The sequence below is a fragment of the Oncorhynchus gorbuscha genome, linkage group LG19, assembly GCF_021184085.1.
Source record: "Oncorhynchus gorbuscha isolate QuinsamMale2020 ecotype Even-year linkage group LG19, OgorEven_v1.0, whole genome shotgun sequence".
In the NCBI taxonomy this organism is placed as follows: domain Eukaryota; kingdom Metazoa; phylum Chordata; class Actinopteri; order Salmoniformes; family Salmonidae; genus Oncorhynchus; species Oncorhynchus gorbuscha.
In genome coordinates, this window is record NC_060191.1 from 65896087 (window position 1) to 65917563 (window position 21477).

General features: G+C 46.0%; 1 protein-coding gene across 2 annotated transcripts in view; it reads left to right on the plus strand.

Annotated features, from left to right (window-relative positions):
* The first annotated feature begins 238 nt into the window (after positions 1–238).
* The window catches only part of LOC124004703 (guanylate cyclase soluble subunit alpha-2-like), a 65014-nt gene continuing 43775 nt past the window's right edge, over positions 239–21477 (plus strand). Inside the window, exons 1-4 of one of the 2 annotated variants that reach the window (XM_046313413.1) lie at positions 239–1007; positions 11534–11595; positions 12684–12811; positions 15997–16868. In XM_046313413.1, coding sequence (XP_046169369.1) covers positions 771–1007; positions 11534–11595; positions 12684–12811; positions 15997–16868 — 1299 coding nt within the window. In that variant the 5' untranslated portion in view covers positions 239–770. The remainder of the gene's footprint in view (positions 1008–11533; positions 11596–12683; positions 12812–15996; positions 16869–21477) is intronic. The other variant, XM_046313414.1, reaches the window with a different exon arrangement.

A 21477-nucleotide genomic window follows, 5' to 3' on the forward strand; every position in this document is an offset into this window, starting at 1 on the left:
TGCAAACACTAGGCCTATTTGATTTGTAGGTTATGGTTTAGCTTTCTCCTGAAGTTACTCTAGTGTCTCCTCCGTCAATATCTGCGCCAAACAGCAGCCTAGCCCTAAACTAAAGTATCTCTTTCACAGTGATGGTAAGGAGGGGGCAGGGTTTAGTCTGATATTATATCTGATTGGCTGTGGCGGATGGAGGTAGAATAGTGATGCTGTAGAGCTCGAGCGGAGTGGGCAGATAGAACTCCACGAGGTAGCGGTTCGAGCTGATGTTTGACTGCAAGCTGACTCCGAAAGCATCTCTCTGTATCTCCCGATCCTCCGCAGGCCCGCACCTGGACACGCCGTTTCCTGCCCTCTGGAGAGGAGAGGAATACAGCCAAATGCAGGGATGAGAGATTGAAGGAATGAAAGCATGAATAGTCCACAGAGAGAGAGTCGGAAAGCCGTGAATCCACAGTGGATGTGATAGTGGAGAGGTGCGCAGCAGACAATACTTCAACTGGGATTTCAAAGGGAAAACTAAAAGGACAACGGTTAAAACCGTTAGACATGAGATTCAGCTGGTGAATATAGTCCCTCTCTCTGCCCGTCGCGAGAGCATCTTGGTTTGAGTAATACATTTGTTATCTAGCTCGTGTCGCTCACGCTCTTGACCGGTGCGCGCGCCTCCCCATCTTTCCCACGCGAGTGAATCTGATGAGTTCGGGTGGCGGTGTGTTGTTTCGCCGCAGCACGCGTACGCGCCCAGACTTTTCGCGCTTAGCAGCAGCAGCATGTCCTCGCGAAAGATCTCTTCGGAGTCGTTCAGCTCGATGGGCTCGGAGTGCCTGGAGAGCCCCGGAGATGATGGCGACTCCTGCCCCTTTTCACGCATCTGGAACGGCAAGAGCCCGGTGGAGAAGCTCGCGTGCCCGTTCGAGGACGCACCGGGACCCAAACGGGCGAACAGACGGAAGCGCGTGAACCTGGACTCGCTTGGGGAGAGCTTGAGGAGGTTAACGTCGCCCACGGTAGGATACATTTACAAAAAACACATATAGAGAGATTTTCTCCGGTATTTCTCTCCCCTCTGCATGCGTCACCTGCGTGGTTACAAAATGACCAGCACGCTAGAGATGACTGTTAGAATACAGAGAGAGCGTGATAGAGAGAGACGAATGGGTAGTAGATTAGGCCTATTCTATATCACTCCTTACTGGGTGATGAGGTTATTCTGGCAGAGATTTGATGAGACTGTATCTGTTTACCTAGTGTATCCTCCTCTCCTCCACCTGCACTGAAGTGAAAGAAGTGGACAGGTTAAATAAAATACCGGTTGGGAGGCCTTCAGTTTACAGCATCATTAACCTGCGTTTTCAGAACACTGTACAATAAGGCACAGAAACTAGGAAAAACATAGATATTAGAGATGCACTTGATAATGATGATGATGATGGTGATAAAGATATTCTGGTCAGCATTGGCATTGTATATGCTGTTTTTAATTTCCTTGGACTTAGGGAAATGTTTAGCTTGCTACTCCCTGGTCAAAAGCAGAGATGCCCCCAACTCTCCTGGGCAAAAGCAGAGATGCTCCCCACTCTCCTGGCCAAAAGCAGAGATGCCCCCTTCTCTCCTGGGCAAAAGCAGAGATGCTCCCCACTCTCCTGGTCAAAAGCAGAGACGCCCTCCACTCTCCTGGTCAAAAGCAGAGACGCCCCCACTCTCCTGGCCAAAAGCAGAGATGCCCCCCACTCTCCTGGCCAAAAGCAGAGATGCCCCCCCCCCCCCACACACACACACACAGACTGCAATCACGGTGACCCAATCGTACAAGAGCAAAGCAACGAGTGAACCACTCTTAGCAACCAGTCAACCATGACCCGGAGAACAGAACATGTACTTGGTGTTCACTTCATGTCCTGGTACTGTCAACCAGGCCAGTCACAGTGACCCAGAACAGAGGACACACACAGCATCTCCACACACAAATGGACATATCCTCCTCCTGTCACCACACATAAACACACATATAAACACACACATAAACACACACAAACACAAACATAAACACACACATAAACACACACAAACACAAACATAAACACACACAAACACAAACATAAACACACACATAAACACAAATATGAACACATACATAAACACACACATAAACACACACAAACACAAACATAAACACACACATAAACACACACAAACACAAACATAAACACACACACACACATAAACACACACAAACACAAACATAAACACACACATAAACACACATAAACACATACATAAACACAAACATAAACACACACACAAACACAAACATAAACACAAATATAAACACATACATAAACACACACATAAACATAAACACAAACATAAACACACACATAAACACACATAAACACACACATAAACACACACATAAACACAAACATAAACATACACATAAACACAAACATAAACACAAACATAAACACACACAAACACAAATATCAACACATACATGAACACACACATAAACACATACATAAACAAACACACACAAACATAAACACAAACATAAACACACACATAAACACATAAACACACAAACACACACATAAACACACACATAAACACACACATAAAGATATGCAGGGAGGTGGTAGTTAGTGGTGTGAGCCATAACTGTTCTACAGTAGTGTAGTTCATCAACTTCCAAGACTGTGTGTATTGTGGGACATGTGACTGTTCCGTAATTTGCACTACATTCCCTAATTAAAGCCGTACACAGACACAGTCACATACAAACATACTGCCTTAGAGGAGAGAGAAAGAGGAGGCAGGAGAACTGCTTGAGAAGAGAGACAGAGGGCAGAGGAAGGATACGGATGATGGAGGGAGATGAGAGAGGAAAGGAGGGCAGAGGAAGGATGCGGATGATGGAGGGAGAGGAGAGAGGAAAGGAGGGCAGAGGGAGGATACAGATGATGGAGGGAGAGGAGAGAGGAAAGGAGGGCAGAGGAAGGATACAGATGATGGAGGGAGAGGAGAGAGGAAAGGAGGGCAGAGGAAGGATACAGATGATGGAGGGAGAGGAGAGAGGAAAGGAGGGCATAGGAAGGATACAGATGATGGAGGGAGAGGAGAGAGGAAAGGAGGGCAGAGGAAGGATACAGATGATGGAGGGAGAGGAGAGAGGAAAGGAGGGCAGAGGAAGGATGCGGATGATGGAGGGAGAGGAGAGAGGAAAGGAGGGCAGAGGAAGGATGCGGATGATGGAGGGAGAGGAGAGAGGAAAGGAGGGCAGAGAGAGGATACGGATGATGGAGGGAGAGGAGAGAGGAAAGGAGGGCAGAGGAAGGATACGGATGATGGAGGGAGAGGAGAGAGGAAAGGAGTGCAGAGAGAGGATATCGATGATGGAGGTAGAGGAGAGAGGAAAGGAGGGCAGAGGAAGGATACGGATGATGTAAGGAGAGGAGAGAGGAAAGGAGGGCAGAGGAAGGATGCGGATGATGGAGGGAGAGGAGAGAGGAAAGGAGGGCAGAGAGAGGATACGGATGATGGAGGGAGAGGAGAGAGGAAAGGTGGGCAGAGGAAGGATACGGATGATGGAGGGAGAGGAGAGAGGAAAGGAGTGCAGAGAGAGGATATCGATGATGGAGGTAGAGGAGAGAGGAAAGGAGGGCAGAGGAAGGATACGGATGATGGAAGGAGAGGAGAGAGGAAAGGAGGGCAGAGGAAGGATACGGATGATGGAGGTAGAGGAGAGAGGAAAGGAGGGCAGAGAGAGGATATGGATGATGGAGGTAGAGGAGAGAGGAAAGGAGGGCAGAGGAAGGATACGGATGATGGAGGTAGAGGAGAGAGGAAAGGAGGGCAGAGGAAGGATACGGATGATGGAGGGAGAGGAGAGGAAAGGAGGGCAGAGGAAGAATACAGATGATGGAGGGAGAGGAGAAGAAAGAGAGATGCTGAGAAATGAAAACGAATGGCGCAAATTAATTGACACTTTTTTCATTTTGTGTGTGTGTTTGTATGGATTCATATACATGTCTTTGTGATTTGAATGTTTGCTTGTCTGTGTCTGTGAATTTTGATAAAAGATGTGCGCTTGTCATTGTGTTTACTGGTTTGCTGCTGGTAATGTGTGGAGAGAGTAAGTGTGTGTGTCGATGTGAATGAATGGTTAAGACAAGGATACTCTCATAGGACACAAACACACTATGCCTGTATATATAACGTTGGATGATCCAGATGCTGGTGTCCTGTACACCAGGACCCGGATACACTGTGACTGAATATATCAAATCAAAGTATATTTGTCATGTGTGTCAACAACAACAGTCAAATGCTTACTTACAGGCTCTAACCAACAGTGCCAAACAAAAGGTATTAGGTGAACAATTGGTAAGTAAATAAATAAAACAACAGTAAAAAGACAGTGAAAAAGCAGTACAGCAGGTTACAGTAGAGGCCGTAGGATGACCCCAGATGCTGGTGTCCTGTACAGCAGGTTACAGCAGAGGCCGTAAGATGACCCCAGATGCTGGTGTCCTGTACAGCAGGTTTCAGCAGAGGATGTAGGATGACCCCAGATGCTGGTGTCCTGTACAGCAGGTTTCAGCAGAGGCCGTAGGATGACCCCAGATGCTGGTGTCCTGTACAGCAGGTTACAGCAGAGGCCGTAGGATGACCCCAGATGCTGGTGTCCTGTACAGCAGGTTTCAGCAGAGGCCGTAGGATGACCCCAGATGCTGGTATCCTGTACTGCAGGTTTCAGCAGAGGCCGTAGGATGACCCCAGATGCTGGTATCCTGTACAGCAGGTTTCAGCAGAGGCCGTAGGATGACCCCAGATGCTGGTATCCTGTACAGCAGGTTTCAGCAGAGGCCGTAGGATGACCCCAGATGCTGGTGTCCTGTACAGCAGGTTTCAGCAGAGGTTGTAGGATGAGCCAGATGCTGGTGTCCTGTACAGCAGGTTTCAGCAGAGGTCGTAGGATGAGCCAGATGCTGGTGTCCTGTACAGCAGGTTTCAGCAGAGGCCGTAAGATGACCCCAGATGCTGGTGTCCTGTACAGCAGGTTTCAGCAGAGGCCGTAGGATGACCCCAGATGCTGGTGTCCTGTACAGCAGGTTTCAGCAGAGGCCGTAGGATGACCCCAGATGCTGGTGTCCTGTACAGCAGGTTTCAGCAGAGGCCGTAGGATGACCCCAGATGCTGGTGTCCTGTACAGCAGGTTTCAGCAGAGGCCGTAAGATGACCCCAGATGCTGGTGTCCTGTACAGCAGGTTTCAGCAGAGGCCGTAGGATGACCCCAGATGCTGGTGTCCTGTACAGCAGGTTTCAGCAGAGGCCGTAGGATGACCCCAGATGCTGGTGTCCTGTACAGCAGGTTTCAGCAGAGGCCGTAGGATGACCCCAGATGCTGGTGTCCTGTACAGCAGGTTTCAGCAGAGGCCGTAAGATGACCCCAGATGCTGGTGTCCTGTACAGCAGGTTTCAGCAGAGGCCGTAGGATGACCCCAGATGCTGGTGTCCTGTACAGCAGGTTTCAGCAGAGGCCGTAGGATGACCCCAGATGCTGGTGTCCTGTACAGCAGGTTTCAGCAGAGGCCGTAGGATGACCCCAGATGCTGGTGTCCTGTACAGCAGGTTTCAGCAGAGGCCGTAGGATGACCCCAGATGCTGGTGTCCTGTACAGCAGGTTTCAGCAGAGGCCGTAGGATGACCCCAGACTGACACAGTGTTCTTTTAGCGTTGCTACAGGATTGTATTAATGTTCATCATATTAACACCACTCTCTGTTACACAAAAACACACACGCATGTACGCGGGCGGGCACACACACACACACACACACACACACACACACACACACACACACACACACACACACACACACACACACACACACACACACACACACACACACACACACACACACACACACACACACACACACACACACACACACACACACACACACACTGTCTCAGTGAGAGCCCCACTGCAGAGGAATTTAGAGGTAAAACTGGATTTTGAATATTTAAAGCTTTCTGTATTTCTTTTTTTGTTGTTAATAGGAAATATAGTTTTTTTGTGTGCCAGTTATACATTACTGGACCGTTTGTAAAGCGTTGAGATGTCAGCTTTAAATGCAGGCTGTTGAAATGATCCGTTTTTATTTATTGGGCTCTGAGTTTTTAGTTACGACCAGGACAACAATGTCTTATATTTGTCCTATTCCACACATGTACTAGTGTGTATTACAGTTGTTAACAATCACTTTGGCACTCATTTCAGAACCTAGTGATCATTTTTCAAAACTCTACACACAAAACTCAAAACGGTCATCACTTGTAACACAGGCTGTCCAATGTTCAAAACATTGCGTTGTGCATTCATATCTTTAAAGAAACCTGGCACTTGCAGAATCATTGGTTCAAATAACTCATTTATCATGAAATACCATCTGAACATTCATTTAGATCACCCACACACACTATACCGATAGTTTCACTGTGTAGTTGTTTGTACAATCATTAAATATTGAAGAACAAAATATGTGATAGATGTTTCATTATGCTACTACATGTAAATACATCACTGTGAAAGGACTAGTAGAGAGAATACTACAGACACAGTGGAATCATTGAACAAAATATGAAATGTATTGATGAAATACAATAAAATCACAACATAGGTTTCTTTGAATCAAAGCAAAAATAATGAGCTACAAAAAAAAGAAAAAACAGTTAAAGGTCAACTGCTGTGTTCCTCACCTGGCTTACTGTAAAACATCACTGCAGTGTTCCTCACCTGGCTTACTGTAAAACATCACTGTAGTGTTCCTCACCTGGCTTACTGTAAAACATCACTGCAGTGTTCCTCACCTGGCTTACTGTAAAACATCACTGCAGTGTTCCTCACCTGGCTTACTGTAAAACATCACTGCAGTGTTCCTCACCTGGCTTACTGTAAAACATCACTGCAGTGTTCCTCACCTGGCTTACTGTAAAACATCACTGCAGTGTTCCTCACCTGGCTTACTGTAAAACATCACTGCAGTGTTCCTCACCTGGCTTACTGTAAAACATCACTGCAGTGTTCCTCACCTGGCTTACTGTAAAACATCACTGCAGTGTTCCTCACCTGGCTTACTGTAAAACATCACTGCAGTGTTCCTCACCTGGCTTACTGTAAAACATCACTGCAGTGTTCCTCACCTGGCTTACTGTAAAACATCACTGCAGTGTTCCTCACCTGGCTTACTGTAAAACATCACTGCAGTGTTCCTCACCTGGCTTACTGTAAAACATCACTGCAGTGTTCCTCACCTGGCTTACTGTAAAACATCACTGCAGTGTTCCTCATCTGGCTTACTGTAAAACATCATTGCAGTGTTCCTCATCTGGCTTACTGTAAAACATCATTGCAGTGTTCCTCACCTGACTTACTGTAAAACATCACTGCAGTGTTCCTCACCTGGCTTACTGTAAAACATCACTGCAGTGTTCCTCACCTGGCTTACTGTAAAACATCACTGCAGTGTTCCTCACCTGGCTTACTGTAAAACATCACTGCAGTGTTCCTCACCTGGCTTACTGTAAAACATCACTGCAGTGTCCCTCACCTGGCTTACTGTAAAACATCACTGCAGTGTTCCTCACCTGGCTTACTGTAAAACATCACTGCAGTGTTCCTCACCTGGCTTACTGTAAAACATCACTGCAGTGTTCCTCACCTGGCTTACTGTAAAACATCACTGCAGTGTTCCTCACCTGGCTTACTGTAAAACATCACTGCAGTGTCCCTCACCTGGCTTACTGTAAAACATCACTGCAGTGTTCCTCACCTGGCTTACTGTAAAACATCACTGCAGTGTTCCTCACCTGGCTTACTGTAAAACATCACTGCAGTGTTTCTCACCTGGCTTACTGTAAAACCTCACTGCAGTGTTCCTCACCTGGCTTACTGTAAAACATCACTTCAGTGTTCCTCAACTGGCTTACTGTAAAACATCACTGCAGTGTTTCTCACCTGGCTTACTGTAAAACATCACTGCAGTGTTTCTCACCTGGCTTACTGTAAAACATCACTGCAGTGTTCCTTACCTGGCTTACTGTAAAACATCACTGCAGTGTTTCTCACCTGGCTTACTGTAAAACATCACTGCAGTGTTCCTCACCTGGCTTACTGTAAAACATCACTGCAGTGTTTCTCACCTGGCTTACTGTAAAACATCACTGCAGTGTTCCTTACCTGGCTTACTGTAAAACATCACTGCAGTGTTTCTCACCTGGCTTACTGTAAAACATCACTGCAGTGTTCCTCACCTGTCTTACTGTAAAACATCACTGCAGTGTTCCTCACCTGGCTTACTGTAAAACATCACAGCAGTGTTCCTCACCTGGCTTACTGTTAAAAGCTAAACAAAAGATTGATTACTGTACTTCTATATTTCCTTCAACCCTGTCTTGTGGATTTGGCCACAGGTTCTCATCCACATCACAATGGATGTTTTCATTAGCCAGACATCTTGGGAAGAATCTTCAGGCGAATCCAGGCCTGACACTGGTCTGCCGTGATGTCATTGTATGCGTCATCCATGGCCTGGAGAAGGGCGGCTTGTTCATGAGGTCGCCTATCATATACCTTCCATCTTCATGTGGAGAAAAATTCCTCAATCGGGTTAAGGGTAGGAGTGTATGGCGGTAAGTACAGGGTGGTAAATTGTGGTTGGGCCTGAAACCATGCTTGCACCATTTGAGAATGGTGGAACCTGACATTATCCCACACAATGACATAGGTCATGCCATGTGCTCTACCGACCTGATTTAGCTCATTGATTCAGCGAATCATGTGGCTGCCTGCAACTCACTATATAGAGTATACAGAGTAGAGAGCTTTAGATGTTGTTCGACCAAACTTTAGAACAGGCAAGATGAGTAATCTAAGCAACTTTGACCGTGGTATGATTGTTGATGCCACACATGGTGATTCCAGCATCTCAGAAACAGCTGCCCTCCTGGGATTTTTACCCACTACAGTCTCTAGAGTTTACAGAGAATGGTGAGATAAACAAAACACATTCAGTGAGCGGCAGTTCTGTGGGCAGAAACACCTTGTTAATGAGAGAGGTCAGAGGTCAGAGGAGAATGTCCAGACTCATTCAACCTAACAGAAAGGCCTCAAACGCTCAAATAACAGCTGTTTAAAACAGTGGTGTGCAGAAGGGCATTTCTTAACGTACAACACCGTGAATAATTCAGGCTGTTCTGGAGGCAAAAGGGGGTCCTACCCAGCACTAGATACAGTAGATGTACCTAATAAAGTGGCTGGTGAGTGTACAGTAATGTCAAATCTGAAAACATGGTCTGGAAAAGTGGTACATTGGACCATAGAAACAGTGTCTGATAAAGAATGATGATGAAACACTACATCCATAGATAATGTTGTCCAATTGGTTCATGTTCCACGGTTATTGATGTCAATGGATCTTATTATCCTGAAACTTTCATGATCTAAACATGGAATATATTTTGTCAGTTTCCATAAAACTATGCATTAAGAGTAATTGCAACAGTTACTTATCATTTTGAGCTGTTGTATCAGTTGATAGTTAGATCATTGTAATGAAATGAATAGACAGACATCTCAGATGTAATGTGTGAATTGCATTTTGAAATGGTAATAATTTGATGTTATGTTGTGTCATTTTGAACAGGTGATTTTAGTTCAATGAACAAATGATCTTAGCTTTATGTGTATTGTATCCAAGCAATTGGAAAAAGTGTTAAGAGTTTTGAAAAATGTGCATTTTGATCATTGGTTGTGTCATGACGTTGGCCTGGGGGGTAGGTTTATGACAGTCATAAATACCTCTTCCCCCCTTTTTCCTCTCTCTACCCTACTGATGTTACATTTGCAAACACATTGGTTAATATAGAGATTCTGGGAACATCAGAGGAGGGGGGGAAATGAACTATATTCTGGTAATCCGACCAATTGAACATATGTGGTGGTACTTAATGAATATGATGTTAGTTCGGTTGTCATCTGAGACATTCTCATCAATGATAAGATGACAAACTATACAGTAGAATGTCTACACATCAGAGTTATTCACATGGAATTGTTGTTCAGTTTAAATGTTTAAATATTAAATTATTCGTGATGGGATTAAATGTGATTTTAGCTTCTAAAATGTGAGAATTGGGTTTTAAGAAGGTTAGGGCTCTGCTCAATCAGTGGCCCGCCCTTGTGAAGGGACATGGGCTATAAAACCTTTCAAACACGCCCTCCTATCCCTTCCTATATAAAGCCTTGACGACAATATAACCCCCTGTTCCGAGGATGTGAGGATGACGGTCCGATGTCAGAATGATAATAATAACTACAGAAAAAAGCCAACATCAGCATGAGCTTTGGTTGCGAATGGTATGAACTTTGAACTCTTATTCACTACAGAAGTGATACCTCCTAGCCGTTGAGTAGCAACAGCAGCTGCAAACGCAGGTTAGGAAGGAACAGACAGAGTCACCCAACTACCACACAACGACGTTACTACAACGTATCCAATTGACCACCAGAGACATTCTTCAAAGGACAAAGGACTCGGTTGGGCAACACGGCCTTCCATCTATCACCAACCTACCGAAGCGCAGCTCAGAGTAAATATTTATTGCATTTTCCTTTTCCAAATGGGCGATAACTTAGAATGCATAAGATACTGTATTTACGAAAGCACAGATTCACCCTTTGTTCCTCAGGCTTCCCGCTCTTTCACTCAAACCCAGCCCCTTTTCTTTTGTGTAACAAGCTGTCATATCTGTTCCGCCCACTAGGGACGTTTTCCTTTATGACGTAATTTCTAATCAAATTATGATTAATTATGTGTATGTTTAATTCTGTGTGATTAGTTAGGTATTTAGTCAATAAATAATTCAACCCAATTTTGTATTGCTGATTCAAGTTGTTAGCCAGGGTTCGTGAAGATAACCAACAATTTAAAACTTTCAGATGAGACTGAATTAAGTTGACGATTAATATTGACTGCTATTGATGTAAAATATTACTAGGTCTTTAAGAGTTTTTCGGAAGATAACAGCTCTATAAATATTATTTAGTGGTGCCCCGACACTTTAGTTAATTACATTTACATGATTAGCCCAATCAGGTAATATGAATATTATTTTATAGAATAGCATGTCATATCACTTAATCCGGCATAGCCAAAGACACAACAGTTGTGAGTTTTGTGTTTAGAGTTCTGAAAAATGAAAAGGTTCGGAAATTAGTGCTTGTAAAAAACTGTAATACGTATGTGTGAATTGGAATGTGTTTTTGCATATCCCAAATCTCTCTGAGACACCCTGGGAGAGTGGGTTCACGGCCAAGGTCTGACATTATCAATGGCGAGCCTGGAGCAATTAGGGTAAGTGCCTTGCTCAAGGGCACATTGCCAGACTTTTCGCCTTATTGCCTGAGGGATTCGAACCAGTGACCTTTTGGTTACTGACCCAGTAACATTTGTATCTCCATCTTCTTTCAGACACAGATGGTTCAACAGTCTTTACAGAGAACCTTAGAGTACTACAGACAGAAAGAGATCAGGTAAGGACTGCTGTGCTGCGTGTGCACACGTGTGTGTGTATGCACCTGTGTATGCGTGTGTGTGTGTGTGTATGCTTGTATGTGTGTACGTGTGTGTGTGCATGTGTGTGTATGCGTGTGTGTATGCGTATGTGTGTGTTTATGCGTGTATGTGTGTTAGTGTATGCGTGTGTGTGTATGTATGCATGTGTGTGTGTATGTGTGTGTCTGCGCCCATGAGAATGGTGTACTAGATGTAGCTATAGACCTTGGTAAGAGTGGATAAAGACTCTTTGTGTAATAATCTCTAGTAACAAGGTGATGTCACAAAAGAGCAAGGCCATTGTTCCTTTTCATCTAATCCAAGTGTTATAATTGAGTAAGCATGTAACTAATTCATCCATTACATAATGTGTGTTTGTATTTTGTGTGAACATTGCTCTGTGTCCTTCTTTGAATTAGTTGGGTATTACTGCTTGTGTTGGTGTGAGTTTCTGTTCAATGCTCTGTGTGCGTGTGTGTAAGGGGGGGGGGTGCTTAACTATTCTTGTGAGGACCAGAAGTCCCTACATAAATAGTAAATGTACAAAAATTTGACCACCTGGGGACATTTTGTTAGTTCCCACAAAATCCCCACAAGGTTAAATGCTATTCCTAGGTTGGATCAGGGTTAAGGTTAGAATTAGTGCTACGGTTAGAATTAGGATAAGTGTTAGGAGGGTTAGTTTTAGGGTCCGGAGCTAGGGTTAGGTTTAGGGTAAAGGTTAGGTTTTAGGTTTAAGGTTAGGGTAAGAGTACAGGTTAGGGAAAATAGGGTTTTGAATGGGACTAAATTGTGTGCCCCCACAAGGTTAGCAGTAGAAGGCCGTGTGTGTATATGTGTGTGCGTGTGGAGGTGCTCTCTAGCCTGTTATATCATCTTTATGTCTCCATTCCGTGTGTGTGTGTGTGTGTGTGTGTGTGTGTGTGTGTGTGTGTGTGTGTGTGTGTGTGTGTGTGTGTGTGTGTGTGTGTGTGTGTGTGTGTGTGTGTGTGTGTGTGTGTGTGTGTGTGTGTGTGTGTGTGTGTGTGTGTGTGTGTGTGTGTGTGTGTGTGTGTGTGTGCCAAAGGTGCAGAGAGGATGGGAAGGAGGAAAAGAAAAGTGTTACTTTGGAGAAGTGTCCCTTTGTGGATCATTCTGGTTCTGGAGAAGAGGCAGACATCTCTGGAGTACTACAGTACATGGCTACTCTGCAGGGTCAGTATCACTCTACCATGTGTGTGTGTGTGTGTGTGTGTGTGTGTGTGTGTGTGTGTGTGTGTGTGTGTGTGTGTGTGTGTGTGTGTGTGTGTGTGTGTGTGTGTGTGTGTGTGTGTGTGTGTGTGTGTGTGTGTGTGTGTGTGTGTGTGTGTGTGCGTGTGTGTGTCATTTCGACTCCCCATAAAGTCCTGAAATTTCACCCCCCTAAAAATAAAGCTGTGTGTGTGGAATGGGCGTGTGATTTATAATGCTTACTTGGTGCTTAGACTAGAGCAACTAAAGGCAGCCCCTCCCTCCCTCCCTCCCAGCCTTGTGCTGCAGTGCTGATGGTCATTAGGTTATAGCACAACCCATTCCTCAGTGTTCCCCTTCTCTGTACCTCTACCTCCCTCCCGACATCAATCTCTAGCTCCGTCCATCTCCCTCTACCTACCTCCCTCCCTCCATCTCTCTCTTCCTCCCTCCCTCCACCTCTACCTCCCTCCATCTCTCTCTCTACCTCCGTACCTCTACCTTCCTCTCTCCATCTCTCTCTACCTCTGTCCCTCTACCTTCCTCTTGCTACCTTGCTCTCACTACCTCTCTCTACCTTCCTCTTACTAACTCCCTCTACCTTCCTCTTGCTGCCTCTCTCTACCTTCCTCTCTCTACCTTCCTCTTACTACCTCCCTCTACCTTCCTCTCTCTACCTTCCTCTTACTACCTCCCTCTACCTTCCTCTTGCTGCCTCTCTCTACCTTCCTCTCTCTACCTTCCTCTCTCTACCTCACTCTTACTACTTCTCTCTACCTTCCTCTCTCTACCTCCCTCTACCTTCCTCTTGCTACCTCTCTCTACCTTCCTCTCTCTACCTCCCTCTACCTTCCTCTCTCCATCTCTCTCTACCTCTGTCCCTCTACCTTCCTCTTGCTACCTCTCTACCTTCCTCTTACTACCTCTCTCTACCTTCCTCATACTATCTCCCTCTACCTTCCTCTTGCTGCCTCTCTCTACCTTCCTCTCTCTACCTTCCTCTCTCTACCTCCCTCATACTACCTCTCTCTACCTTCCTCTCTCTACCTCCCTCTACCTTCCTCTTGCTACCTCTCTCTACCTTCCTCTCTCTACCTTCCTCTCTCTACCTCCCTCTACCTTCCTCTCTACCTTCCTCTCTCTACCTCACTCAACCTTCCTCTCTACCTTCCTCTTACTACCTCTCTCTACTTTCCTCTTACTACCTCTCTCTACTTTCCTCTTACTACCTCCCTCTACCTTCCTCTCTACCTCCATCTACCTTCCTCTCTCCATCTCTCTACCTCCCTCTACCTTCCTCTTACTACCTCTCTCTACCTTCCTCTCTCTACCTCACTCTACCTTCCTCTCTCTACCCCTCTCAACCTTCCTCTCCATTTCTCTACCTCCCTCTACCTTCCTCTCTCTACCTCCCTCTACCTTCCTCTCTCCATCTCTCTACCTCTCTCTACCTTCCTCTCTCTACCTTCCTCTCTACCTCCTTCTACCTTCCTCTCTCCATCTCTCTACCTCCCTCTACCTTCCTCTTACTACCTCTCTCTACCTTCCTCTCTCTACCTCACTCTACCTTCCTCTCTCTACCCCTCTCTACCTTCCTCTCCATTTCTCTACCTCCCTCTACCTTCCTCTCTCTACCTCCCTCTACCTTCCTCTCTCCATTTCTCTACCTCTCTCTACCTTCCTCTCTCTACCTTCCTCTCTACCTCCTTCTACCTTCCTCTCTCCATCTCTCTACCTCCCTCTACCTTCCTCTTACTACCTCTCTCTACCTTCCTCTCTCTACCTCACTCTACCTTCCTCTCTCTACCCCTCTCTACCTTCCTCTCTCCATCTCTCTACCTCCTGCTACCTTCCTCTCTCTACCTTCCTCTTACTACCTCCTTCTACCTTCCTCTCTCCATCTCTCTACCTCCCTCTACCTTCCTCTCTCTACCTTCCTCTTACTACCTCCCTCTACCTTCCTCTCTCCATCTCTCTACCTCCCTCTACCTTCCTCTCTACCTCCCTCTACCTTCCTCTCTCCATCTCTCTACCTCCCTCTACCTTTCTCTCTCCATCTCTCTACCTCCCTCTACCTTCCTCTCTCTACCTTCCTCTTACTACCTCCCTCTACCTTTCTCTCTCTACCTTCCTCTTACTACCTCCCTCTACCTTCCTCTCTCCATCTCTCTACCTCCCTCTACCTTCCTCTCTCTACCTTCCTCTTACTACCTCCCTCTATCTTCCTCTCTCCATTTCTCTACCTCCCTCCCTCCCTCCACCTTCCTCTCTCCATTTCTCTACCTCTCTCCCTCCCTCCATCTCTCTCTATCTCCCTCCCTACAGCTCTCTACCTCCCTCCCGCCATCTCTCTCTACCTCCCTCTCTCCATATCTGTCTCAGTCATGACATGCCTGTAATGTCAGCATGCTCCTCACCATACCCTCATTACCTAACCTACCTCTGTGTGTGTGTGTGGTTTGTAGTTTTTGTGTGTGTTGTGTGTTGTCCTGCCTGTAGTGATCTCTCTGTCTATTATGCATCAGTGTTGACTGATCAGTCAGACAAACAGCAGCTGTGTGTGTGTGTGTGTGTGTGTGTGTGTGTGTGTGTGTGTGTGTGTGTGTGTGTGTGTGTGTGTGTGTGTGTGTGTGTGTGTGTGTGTGTGTGTGTGTGTGTGTGTGTGTGTGTGTGTGTGTGTGTGTGTGTGTGTGTGTGTGTGTGTGTGTGTCTGTGTGTCTGTGTGTCTGTGTGTCTGTGTGTGTGCTCTAAAGCAGACTCCAGATCAGTGTTCTGCTCTGCCTCTCCCTCTCAGTAAATAACTCCCCACAGCCTAGCCATGGCACTCCAGCTGTGTGTGTTTATTTTTATGTTGTTGTTGTGTTGTCCTTACGTTGTCCTAATGTTGTGGTTGTGTTGTCTCTACATTGTCCAGATGTTGTTGTTGTGTTGTCCTTACATTGTCCTAATGTTCTGGTTGTGTTGTCCTTACATTGTCCAGATGTTGTTGTTGTGTTGTCCTTACATTGTCCAGATGTTGTGGTTGTGTTGTCCTTACGTTGTCCTGATGTTCTGGTTGAGTTGTCCTTATGTTGTCCTGATGGTCTGGTTGAGTTGTCCTTATGTTGTCCTGATGTTGTGGTTGTGTTGTTCTTACATTGTTCTGAGGTACTGTTTGCGCTGTGTTCTAGGTGTGCAGTTCTGTGAGCTGAGGGAGCGTTTCGGGGAGGAGTTCTTCGGTCTGTGTTTCGAGGAGAACGAACGTGTTCTAAGAGCGGTGGGAGGGAACCTGCAGGACTTCTTTAACGGCTTTGACGCCATCTTAGAACACATCAGAACCTCGACCGGACGCCGTGCCTCCTCAGAGAGCCCCTCCTTTCAATGCAAAGACCCTCACCAGGAGGAGAGAGGAGGAGGAAGAGGAGGAGGGGAGAGGGTGGGAGGAAATCTTCTCCTCCTCCACTGCTTTAACCCCGCCCCTGTCGTGGGATTGGCTATGCCTGGTCTGATTCGTGGTGTCGCACGCCGAATCTTCCACTCCCACGTTGTGGTGAAGGAAGCCCCTCCCCTAGTGTCCTTGTCACCCAATGAGGACGCAGAACACTCAGGAGGAGACTCCATCCCTACTCCCACCGCTTCTCCTTCCTCGTCTCCTTCACCCCCTTCATTGTCTGCCCCCGTCTCACTGTCCTTCCTCATCAGAGAAACCTTCCCCTCCTCTTCCTCCATCCCTCCCTCTGTCACCCTTCCATCAGAGACCTCCAAGCAGACCCTCCAGCCCCTCTCCCTCTCCCCCACTGACCTGCGCATCGGTCCGGCTACATTCTGCAGGGCCTTCCCCTTCCACCTGGTGCTGGGCCCCAGCATGGAGCTGCTTCAGCTCGGGGAAGGTCTGAGGAGGCAGGCTCGGATCGAGCCTCACCGGACCCTCTCCTTCAGGGACTGCTTTGAGATTATCTCTCCCAGGATCCAGCCCACCTTCCAGGCAATACTGCTGCGCCTGGCCTCCCCCTTCACCATCCGCACCCGACCAGACTGCTCCCAGTCAGGCACCAAGGAGAAGGTATTTATGTACTGTGTGTGTGAGTGTGTGTGTGTGTGTGTGCGTATTTGTGTGTGTGAGTGTGTATAAAAGAGAGCTGGTTTATGTCCATGAGTCTCAGTCTGCGTAGAAAATGAAATCACAATTACGTTGTGTCTGTGCAGGCGTGCGTGTGTGTGTGTGTGTGTGTTTGCGTGCATGTGCTTGTGTGCGTGTGTGCATGTGTGTGTGTGTGATTGCGTGTGTGTGCGTGTGTGTGTGTGTTTGTGTGTGTGTGTGATTGCGTGTGTCTGCGTGTGTGTGCGCGCGTGTGTGTGTGTGTGTGTGTGTGTGTGTGTGTGCATGCAGGCGTGCGAGTGTGTGTGTCTGCGTGTGTGTGTGTACATGCAGGCGTGCGTGCGCGTGTGTGTGTGTGTCTGCGTGTGTGTGTGCGTGTGTGCATGTGTGTGTGTGTGTGATTGCGTGTATGTGCGTGTGTGTGTGTTTGTGTGTGTGATTGCGTGTGTGTGTGTGTGCATGCAGGCGTGCGTGCATGTGCGTGTGTGTGCGTGTGTGTGCGTGCGTGCATGTGCGTGTGTGTGCGTGTGTGTGCGCGCGTGTGTGTGCGTGTGTGTGTGTGTGTGTGTGTGTGTGTGTGTGTGTGTGTGTGTGTGTGTGTGTGTGTGTGTGTGTGCGGGCGCATTAGAAAAAGAGGTTAAAATGATCCTGTTGTGTAATAACCTCTGAGCTGATCTGCAGTCTCCTCTGTCAGCAAGCGAACACCATCTTCTTATTTCTCACCTATTTGTCTGTTCCTGTCTTCCTGCCTTTCTCTCCTCTGTTAGTTCTGTTCCTCTGGGTTACAGCTTTAAAAGTCTGTGTTGTTACTCATTTCTTCTAGGATTTGTCTGTCCTTTTCTACCGGTCTATTTCTGTAGGTTAGTCATCCTCTGGGGGCCTATCTGCCCCAGCTGAACTCATTTGAATGCTTTTAAGTGACTGTGTTCAGGATGTCTTTTCAGGTCAGGTTTCTGTCTTCTATGGACAGTAACACCGTGTTAGCCTTACATCAGCTAGTGATATAAGTGGGAAAGGTGAATATTTTTGATTGTAATAAGTTGAACATATACCTTAAGGTCTGCTGCTTTGCAGAACGAACCATCTTTCCAAGCTACTGTTTTGTTTTTTACCAAACGTTGAGTTCAAAGTATCAGGGAGTCTAGTAAACTATATTTACTATCAATTCATGATTGCTGTATGATACATCTGCACAATATAAGCTAATTTTGAGATTACCAACTCAAATGTACACGATTTTGTAGTTATGTGTGTTGTGTGTGTTGTGTGTGTTTTGTGTGTGTGTGTTGTGTGTGTGTGTGTGTGTGTGTGTGTGTGTGTGTGTGTGTTGTGTGTGTTGTGTGTGTGTGTTTCTGTGTTGTGTGTGTGTGTGTTGCTGTGTTGTGTGTGTTGTGTGTGTGTGTGTGTGTTGTGTGTGTGTTGTGTGTGTTGCTGTGTTATGTGTGTTGTGTGTGTGTGTGTTGTGTGTGTTGTGTGTGTGTTGTGTGTGTTGCTGTGTTGTACCGTGGTTTTAATTGGATAATTGTGGCATTGCAGTGGAGTTCAGAGGGAGGCTGTTGACAGACTAGTGCCAACCAGGGTTTACTGTGGTAATCTGGACAGATGATTATGAAATAGACCAGTTTCTGTTTTCATATGAAAGAGCATTACCCTGCTGGCCTGATCCATTATAATAGACCTTCCACACAAAACACCATCTTAACACACACACATGGACATACGCAGGCACACACAACTACACACACACACACACACACACACACACACACACACACACACACACACACACACACACACACACACACACACACACACACACACACACACACACACACACACACACACACACACACACACACACACACAAATGCCATGTTATATTCTTCTATCCTTGTGGGAATCTATAATTAATTTTTCATTTAAAATCCATTCAAAATCATAATTTCCAATCAAAATCTATTTGAAATTGTAACCCTAACCCTAATTGTAACCCTAACCATAAACCTAAACCCAAATAGCCTTTGTCCTCATGGGGACGTGGGAAATGTACCCACGAGAGAGAATGTTACTTGTTTTACTATCCTTGTGGGGACTTTGGGGGATTTTAGGTCCCTACAAGGAACCAACCCACAAACACCAATCTAAACCTTCATTCTAACCCTAAACCTAAAATAGCCTTTGTCCTCACGGGGACGTGAGAAATGTTTGTTTGGGGGATTTCCGGTACCCACCAGGACAAAATCCTATTTTCCCTAACCTAACCCTAACCTGTACTCTTACCCTAACCTTAACCCAAAAACCTAACACTAAACCTAACCTTAGCTCGTAACCCTAACCCCTAAAACAAACCCTAGCTCCTAACCCTAGACCGAATTCTAACCCTAACACTGATTCTAACCTTAACCCTAAAATCCTTAGAAATAGCAATTGACCTCCTGGGGATTTTGTGGGGACTAACAAAATGCCTCCAGTTGGTCAAATTTTTGTTAATTTACTATTCTTGTTAAACACGTCCACACACACACACACAAGACACACACACACACACACACACACACACACACACACACACACACACACACACACACACACACACACACACACACACACACACACACACACACACACACACACACACAAGACACACACACACACACACACACACACACACACACACACACACACACACACACACACACACACACACACACACACACACACACACACACACACACACACACACACACACACACACACACACACACACACTAAGACACACACACACTAAGACACACACACACTAAGACACACACACACACACACACACACACACAACACACACACACACACACACACACACACACACACACACACACACACACACACACACACACACACACACACACACACACACACACACACACACACACACACACACACACACACACACACACTAAGACACACACACACAAGACACACACACACTAAGACACACACACACACACTAAGACACACACACACACACTAAGACACACACACACTAAGACACACACACACACACACACACACACACACACACACACACACACACACACACACACACACACACACACACACACACACACACACACACACACACACACACACACACACACACACACACACACACACACACACACACACACACACCACAGTACAGTACCAGGACCTCATCTCCACAGTCAGAACTCAAGCACCACTACATCTCTCTATCACCCTCTCGCCCGCTCACTCCCTTGCTTTTATCTCTCTCTCCTCACTCCCACTCTGCTCGCTCTCTCTCACAGGGTTCCTCTTCTTAGCTCTCCTTTCCTATCTCTGAGAATAGAATATTAGTCCCCTGTTTTAAAGGGCCCTAGTTGGACCTGGATTTGTCCGTTCTAGCTTGGTTGGGCACCTTTCACACACACACACACACACACACACACACACACACACACACACACACACACACACACACACACACACACACACACACACACACACACACACACACACACACACACACACACACACACACACACACACACACACACACACACACACTGTCAGCAGTGGTTGGGTAACCACAGTGATGAAGCAGAAAGCAGTGTGACGTGTAGAGCAGGTCTGGCTGAGTTAGTGGAAACACACCTCAGTTTGAATAACACAACAACCTGCCTTTCAACTAGCTCACACAGTTTCATGTCAGAATTAGATGTTCATCCATGTTTCTCAATTGTCAAATTTCGAAGTTGTTCCTAACGTGTTTAAGTGTTTAAGCTTAAGGTTAGGCATTAACTCTGAATGGTTAAGGTAAGGGTTAAGGTTTGGGATAGGCTAAAAACTAAAATATATATAAATATATATATATATATATATATATATATATATATATATATATATATATATATATATATATATAGTGTTTATCCCAGAAAACACAGCGTTAACAGATGGTGAACTCACCCAGTCGCCCAGTGTTTATCTCAGAAAACACAGCGTTAACAGTTGGTGAACTCACCCAGTGTTTATCCCAGAAAACACAGCGTTAACAGATGGTGAACTCACCCAGTGTTTATCCCAGAAAACACAGCGTTAACAGATGGTGAACTCACCCAGTGTTTATCCCAGAAAACACAGTGTTAACAGATGGTGAACTCACCCAGTCGCCCAGTGTTTATCCCAGAAAACACAGCGTTAACAGATGGTGAACTCACCCAGTGTTTATCCCAGAAAACACAGCGTTAACAGACTGAACTCACCCAGTGTTTATCCCAGAAAACAACAGCGTTAACAGATGGTGAACTCACCCAGTCGCCCAGTGTTTATCCCAGAAAACACAGCGTTAACAGATGGTGAACTCACCCAGTGTTTATCCCAGAAAACACAGCGTTAACAGATGGTGAACTCACCCAGTGTTTATCCCAGAAAACAACAGCGTTAACAGATGGTGAACTCACCCAGTCGCCCAGTGTTTATCCCAGAAAACAACAGCGTTAACAGATGGTGAACTCACCCAGTCGCCCAGTGTTTATCCCAGAAAACAACAGCG